Source organism: Lepisma saccharinum, chromosome 28 (assembly GCF_977018435.1).
Source record: "Lepisma saccharinum chromosome 28, izLepSacc3.1, whole genome shotgun sequence".
NCBI lineage: Eukaryota > Metazoa > Arthropoda > Insecta > Zygentoma > Lepismatidae > Lepisma > Lepisma saccharinum.
In genome coordinates this window covers 22,651,754-22,659,723 of record NC_139256.1, presented here as the reverse complement: position 1 = coordinate 22,659,723, position 7,970 = coordinate 22,651,754, and the positions used below count along the sequence as shown (strand labels likewise).

The 7,970-nt window shown below is 37.9% G+C and overlaps 1 protein-coding gene across 1 annotated transcript; it reads left to right on the top strand.

Moving 5' to 3' along the window:
• Positions 1–1,537: 1,537 nt before the first annotated feature.
• On the top strand, positions 1,538–7,164 carry LOC145980566 (uncharacterized). The gene is made up of 3 exons (XM_083113598.1): positions 1,538–1,624; positions 5,209–5,667; positions 7,042–7,164. The coding sequence occupies exons 1-2, from the start codon at positions 1,613–1,615 to the stop codon at positions 5,641–5,643; spliced, it is 447 nt and encodes a 148-aa protein (XP_082969724.1). The 5' UTR covers positions 1,538–1,612; the 3' UTR covers positions 5,644–5,667; positions 7,042–7,164.
• Positions 7,165–7,970: the final 806 nt, after the last annotated feature.

The following is a 7,970-nucleotide window of genomic DNA, read 5'->3' as shown; positions in this document are numbered from 1 at the left end:
ACCAAAAACAGGGCATTATATATACACAAAACATTACTCCCTCCAGACTATTAGAAAGTTGTTTTGGAACTTTCTAGCAGGTGGCTTTCACTTGTGAACTGAACTTTCACCTAAAAGGCTAAAAATATATGCTTCCATATAGAATGTGGTTGGGCTTTATATCTCATGCTCTTTTTCCTTCATTTTCTTCCTTCTCCTCTCCTCTTTCTCTCTTGTCCTTTCCACTCTTTCTAACACTTTCTTCCATTCTTTTTTAACTTCAGTCCCCCATTCCAGTTCATTGTGTCTTCTTCACCTTTCTTCTCTATTTCCTTGGCTTCCTTCCATTTTCTCACTAGCATTCTCTTCTCCCTTCCTATCTGCTTAGCCTCATCCCACTCTATGTCATGTCCTGTTTCTCTCGTGTGTTTAAATATCGCATTTCTCTCTCTCTTAAGTCGTACATCATCCCTATGTTGTTTCAACCTATCTTTCAGTCTCTTTTTCGTTTCTCCTATGTACACACTCTGACATTCTTTACATTCTACTTCGTAGATAATCCCTTCCTCTTCTCTGTTTTCCTTTTTCTTGTTTGCATTCTTCGCAACTTTCTAATAGTCTGGAGGGAGTAATGTTTTGTGTATATATAATGCCCTGCTTTTGGTATCTTGTTACTTTTGTACTTGATACAGAGTCTGATGAAGACCTTGCTAGAAGGTTGAAACGTTACGTTTAGTTTATGTTTTTAATAAAATAAATTACTGCCTTCGTCAGGATATTTATATTTTTTCCCACTTTAAACTGTAGGTCCAGTCCCGATTAGCCTTACCGTACATAAAGTGGACTTAAAACACCACCTCAATCAATCTGCGTTTAACCAAGTGGCAGAAAAGCGAAGTAAAATGAACGAAATCAATTAATCAACTCAGGAGGATTGTCGAGGTATCATCTTACATATCCCAGCAGCCACAGATTTAGCTACTATCGAACTCAAATGAGAATGGCTGTCTTATTTTCAGACTATTTCTGCAATATCGTTGACCTCCTTCATATCGAAAAGGACATAATGATGCACTAGAGGCTTACTGCAAGGATAAGAGTGGTGAAGAGTGAAGCATGAATATTATAATCAACAAACAAGGCTACTGGTTGAATCATTAACAGCGTCCTTGGCTCACATGTGTGATTGGTAAGTGTAAATGATCACAGCGCGACACGATGTCCAAGGGGCACAAAAAAAGGAAAAACCATATATGTATGCATGACTCAAATGTTTGAGACTCTGGTGTTACACATTTCACCTGGAAGATACTCAGCCTTGCCAGATGTGGCTTCTTTTTTTCCGTTTATGTCGATTGACTTACATAAGGGCACACCTTCTGGTCTTAGAGCTCTGGGCAATGTTTGTTTTCTCCTCATGGTGGGGTCATAGCCGGTTGAAGAAGGGTAGGGAAAGGTGTTGCAAGCACCTTGACATGCAGATCACCTCCTTGGAGGCGTTGCCAAGATGGATTAGAGGAGGGTGTGGCCTAGCGTGATCTTCGTGCTATAAATTCTAGTTCGGATCACGTCTCCGCATCAGTTTCTTAACATCGCTTACGTGGTTTTCAGTTCCACTACCAAACACATCACCATGAAGGTCTTGGTAAGTGACCGCTTGCTTCTTGGAAGATATTGTGGTTGCCAGTGTAGGGACGTCGACTCTGGGATGGAAATGTAGCTTTTGAAATTTACCTCTTTCGACGTCCACCTTATGGTTGAGCGTTCTGAAGAGGACATTACCGAGGAATATGGTGCTAAGTGGTTCTTTACGAGCAAGTGGGCATTCGCGATGGTAGTGACTGTGGTGTCTGTATTGCGTGGTCTGATTCTGTGAAACCGATACTCCTGCGATCGAAACCGTACGCAATGGCCCATTCAACAGCTCTAAATTTTTGTTTTGGCCTTACGCTACGAATACATGGCACACAAATTGTGTATGTGTGGGGGAGGGGAGAGGGAGTTCTTTGGAATCAGTCTAAATTTGTAGTGTTCAACTTTAAACTATAGGATCAGTCCCGATTACCCTATCTGCGCATAAAAGTGGACTTGTAATAAAACCCAAACCAAAATGTGTAGCCATTAATCTAAAGCTGAACACCATATTCTTTCGTAATGGTTCACTTTGAAATTGTGCAAAGCCAGTCCAAGCAGAACATACTGTTTGATTCCTAGGTAATGATATCGTTTTCATTTTCGTCATATATTATTAATCACTGTTACACTAAACGTAATAGTAAGTGTGTGTGTAACAATATACACTAAACATTTATTTGTGGTAACATTTGATTCCTTCGCTTATTCTCAGAGGCGTAACTAGGTTATTCAGTTTGGAGGGGCCAAATCTGAAATTTTGAAATTTGTTTCTATGAAACTATTAGCAGAAACTAAAGCTAAACAAAACAATATATATATAGCTTGTATGATTTGTTTTTGACAGGTCCAACAATTATGTAAAAATTGTCACAAAAATGGGAGTTTGTCTATTAAAAATGGAAACGTACTTCAACACTTTTGAACTGCACATTGATCGCCCACGGCAACTCGGGACGAAACACAAATCTCTGTAGTTAGAGCAGGGAGAAATTTTAATTCCATGTATCTCTCGATCCCCTACTGTTGACCTCTTGGCAGAGACTTTGATTACGTTTGTAAGGGAAGGGTCATTTGTAACGAAAAGTTCGGACCTCTGGTTTCTAGGAACTTGGGCCAAGGGTAACTTCCAGGTAGGCAGATTATATGACTGGTTATAAACCAGTAAGCTACGTTGTTGTGGAAATTTTTGTGTAATACATTTGCTTCTGAAGATTTTCTTCAGAATAGCAAGTTTGTTCCCTGTGTAGTTATGCTGCATATTTCCCTGGAAATTTTAAGTTGTAGCTATTAATGGATTTTTAATGGATCAAAATTTTGTTTGAGGGGGCCACAATTGCAACTGGTGAGGCCAGGGTCCCCCCCTGGCCCCTTCCTAACGACATCTCTGCTTATTCTTACGTTTTTTGTAGTTGAGAGTTCTTGCTAGCGCTCTTGCCTTTGGTACGAGCGACCCTGGGTTCGATTCCCGGTGGGAGTCCCCAAAATTTTGCTGTTGGCTCATCGTGAGAGCAATTTGAGAGCTACTTGAAAGGAAGCAGTGGCGATCACTGGTCTCCAATGACAGAAAACAGCCCCAATGGGACTGGATGCGTTGACACGTATCGCCCAATGGAAAATCCGTTATGGCAGGCCCTACCAATCAGTGAGCTATTGCGCAACTTTTTTGTAGTTTATTTACCGACAGTTTTAATCCCTTTTGGTTAATGAAAATGCAGAAGAAGAAGTGAAAGTGGAAAGAAGCTTTCACGCTCTTCGTTGAAGGTACCATCCTAGCATTCGCTTTGATTGTATTTCTTTACCGTGATGGGAAAATCGCAAGAGTTTGTAACTACAGATTGGTATCAAGCAAATGGCAGTATGCCATATGCTGTTGCTATCATATAGGACAGACCTTCCCGATGACATAGTGTTAACTTTGACCTTGTAATGAAGGGATCCTCGGTTCGGATCCCACTATAAACTGTAGGACCGATACCGATTAGCCCATTTGAGCATAAATAATAGCTTACTTTAAATTTCGACGAAACAGTGACAATGGTCACCTTATCAAATATCACTACCAATATTTAACACCAACATGAAGAAAGTGCTAACCAGTTTTACAGTATAAGGGTTCAAAATCACATTTTAAGTTTCACAATTCAGTTCGATTTAAGAAAACCCTGGCATATCGCATTAAATCCAGGGAGATTTAACGAAACATTTAAAACGTACGAATTTCAAATTATTCCACATTGGATTTATTCAATACATGATATAGCAATTCAAACATTAACATGTATGTTTTAGACTAAGTAACATTATAGCAAATTATTGAATCCTATTTCATTAAATATTTGGCTAAGGGAATTGTAGCCTCACCGATTTTCTTCTGAGGCCTAATAGAAGCGGACCTACAGTTTAAATTGAATCGTGAGCTTCTAATTATAAATCAACAGCATTAGTGCAAAGCTAATCGGGAAGGCTTTAAAATTAATTTAATTTAAATTTGTTCAGATAGAACATCAGAAAGAAAAAAAGGTATAATTCGCTTCCTTAAAAGTAAAATGTACTTTGTTTTCCTCTTAAATTTTCCAATTAAGTTGGTGTAAAACATAAAGGAAGTCATTTATATGTTAATTGCTTGAATTGCTTAGGTTTGTATCGTGACTGGTAAAAGAAAGTGTTAACATCCTGCTACTAGTCTACTTTACTGCTGCTTTACAGTTAAAATGTCTTCTTCCTTACGTCACTTCTCTGTCTTTCGGGTTAATTGCTTAGATGAAGATGAACGATGAACTGATGAAAGAGACAGTGGGTCAAATATCAATGACATATCCATTGCTTACCAAGGATTCAAAGTTATACAACATGTTTTACTTGAAGTTCGTATCATTAGTTTAACCATTTGCAATAAGTAATCTGTTAGTAGTACCAGAAAGTCCACGCCACATTTCGGTCAAACATTTAACCTCAGCGGTGTTGCAAAAACACATATAAATGCTTGTAATCGACACCATTTTAACACCATGAGGTTAAACCTTGACCACAATGTGATGTAGACCTTCTGGGACCACTGTCTGAGTGCCCTTAAAGCCTGAATATCAATATATTTTAATTACACCAACCAATCAAAATTCCATGTGACACAGTATGAGTAGCAAAGTTATGTTTCTGAACAAATACATATTTATTGTGAATAACTAAGCAACCATTACAGCTACTTAATTTCATAATGACGAGAGTCTAAAAGTCTGTTAGGCTTATCACCATGAACCTTTCCAAAATATGTAGTGTGTCCTGAATCTTCAAGTGTTGAAGGCAATGTCGTTGGGACCATTGTGTTTCGTACATTAAATTGTTCGTCATTGGTCCTCATTGTTGCGATTGATCCAAGAGTAAAAAGATGGCGTACAAACAAGGTTCTCATATTCAATGCACATTTTATGTTGGTCTTGTAATGAATTTGAGTTATTTTTCAAATGGAAATGTAAAGAAATTAATTAGCATGTCTTGAGTTATTGAAAGGCTACTGGTTCGATTTCCAGAAGGCACAGTGTGTACATTAGTGCGGTATCTTTCATTTTATTAAGCGTGTTCTTTTCTTTCTAACAGGCTTGCGTCCTCCTCTGCGTGGCTGTGGCTTACGCCAAGCCCGGAGTTGCCGCCGTCGGTTACGCCGCCCCAGCTTTCGCCGCTGCTCCAGCTTATGCTGCCCCACTAGCTGTTGCCCACGCCGCCCCTCTCGCCGTCGCCCACGCCCCAGTGGTCGCCAAGGCCGCCGTCCCAGTGGCCACCTCCTACGCCAACGTTAACTCCCTCCACGTTGGACAGGTCGCCGTCGCCCGCCCAGTCGCTGCCCCAGTCGCTGTTGCCCACGCTCCAGTCGCTGCCCCTCTCGCTGTTGCTCACGCTCCAGTCGCCGCTGTTGCCCATGCTCCAGTTGCCTACGCTGCCCCAGCCTACGCTGCTCCAGCCTACGCCGCCCCAGCTTACGCTGCTGCCCCAGCCATCGCTGCCCCACTCGCCTACAAGGGATACCTTGGTTAAACGACCTTCTCAAGCGTTGAACTGGTAAGCGAAACAAAGATTTTAACATTTAACACCCCATAGAAAAACTAACAAAGGCCCACAAAAACTATAGCCTTAAGCAATGCATCGGATATTGAGTATCTTCCTACTAAAATTGGATACGGGCCGAATATTTTGATCGTACCTCGTATTTATGTACAATACAATTTAAAGACACATTTTATTTTTGCATAGGCACACTTTGTTATTAATCATGTTACTAGACCCGCTAGACCAGATATCTTTTCAGATATCATTAGCAATAAATTAACAATCGCAATACTAATAAGCACTTATAAAAACAATAGAAATATGCATAAATGGTAAAACGAGTCATATGAAGTAAAGTTGCAATGAAACCCGTTCATGCATTAAATTTCGATTCAAACACAAGAAAGAGTTCCAGTGTCTTTCTTGATTCATCTTAATACCTTATCTTCTCTTAATGCATTCAAAATGCATGGGATCAGAAGTTTCGGTCAACAACACACCAAGAAAATAATTACACGCACGGCTGTATCAATTGATGCATTTATATTCATTATATCTTCAACACAATGCACTATAAACGTGAAATTGCACACAGCAAATGTTTTATCCAAACCTGTACCAAATATTTTCTAAAATACAAAATATTTGTGTAAATAATAATTTATCTGTGTTTATATAGCATATAATAAATCATAATTGAAGTTATTAGGAGGGGCAGATGATTAGTCCTGTAAACATTTCTTGGATTTATTTAGAATCCAGCTTTATCATGAAAAGATAATGTAATTTTATACTAAAGAAATGCACTGATAGGTTAATCAGACTTGGCAATAGTGTGTGTGGCTCCGAAATGTGCTACTATCAAGAATCGACAGTGTTAATTTAATGGTCAATATTTTGCAAAAATTGATAGTTTTTTCTTAATTTGGTCCATTAAAAAATCACAACCTGAAGTTTTTGATAACCCCCTCGTATTTTTACGTGCAACTCTATTCTGGCATACAATTCAAAAACACATTTTATATTACAATCGGAAACTGTCAAGGCAGTCTCAGAAATTCCCAAAGGGGGAAGTTTCAACCCCTACCCCCCTCAGGTTATGGTCTCAGAACAATGAAACTGCATTGAGAAAGTACATATCATATCGTCTTTTTCCACTGTTATTAACGAAAAGTATAAACATTATTCTATTCCGTAAAACTAAGTAGTCTAGGATGAATTTGCTTTAAATAATGTAACACATGACAAAGCATTATGTTCATTAATTAATTTTGCAATTGTCAGAGTCATATGTATTTGTCGGAAAGCATTGTTTGTGTGCTTGCTATTGAATTGTTAAGAAACTTTACGACTTTCACTTGACTTGTTTTTCCTCATTCTTTTCAGATGAATCTTTCTTCATTATATTCTTCATCACAATGTCGATGTCCATGACTTCGTCATATTGAATTTCTCTTCTGTAAATATCTCTGTGAAATATATAAATATATTTATATAATTTTCACTTAATTGAGTCTTTTATTTATATCGGAAATATCATGAAAAACATCAAGGATATGGTTCTGAAATATAAACTCAGGAGTAAAAGTACTGTATACAGAATCAATTTTTCCAGTGTGGTATTATCACATATTAGAGTTGTGGTGTTGAACTGACAATATATGACAGCATAGATGTCACTCCTTCTCACTTAAACCGCCTTTGTAATTAGTATATTTTTAGATAAAGATTTTAATCTGTTTCTAACGTTACTCAACTTGATTGTTATAAATTATATTTAAAGGCTATTTAGAAGTTTGAAATTTCATACATTGTGTTGGATTTCCTTGAAGATATCATTTTAAAGGTAACATTTCGAATATTATTATAGGACATATATTCTAAGTATTACAACATGCGCGTGTGTGAATTGTAACGTTCTTGCATTTGACATGTGTTCTTACTAACAATCAGATTTCTACAAACAGAACTGTTTTTCATGACAATTCATTTGAGAATTTGATAACTCTTTACGTTATCAATAGCATGTGCACAGATTCTGAACTAACAAGGAAACAGAATGAGTTTGCAAGCTTGTAATTGTGCTAATTGTAAAACAGATGGCTACACTTCATACTCAGAGATCTTGCAATGCTCAGTTCATGCATTGTTACCTGTATCCTTCCATCAGTTTTGTTAATAAGAGCTTAATGAAGAGAGTGGTGCAATCAGCAAAGAAATTTCAGTTCCTCAACAATAAGATCTCATTTGTCCAAGACTTCATCAAGACATTAATTATTTTGAAGTTTCATCAGGAAAGTTATTACAGTAAAAGT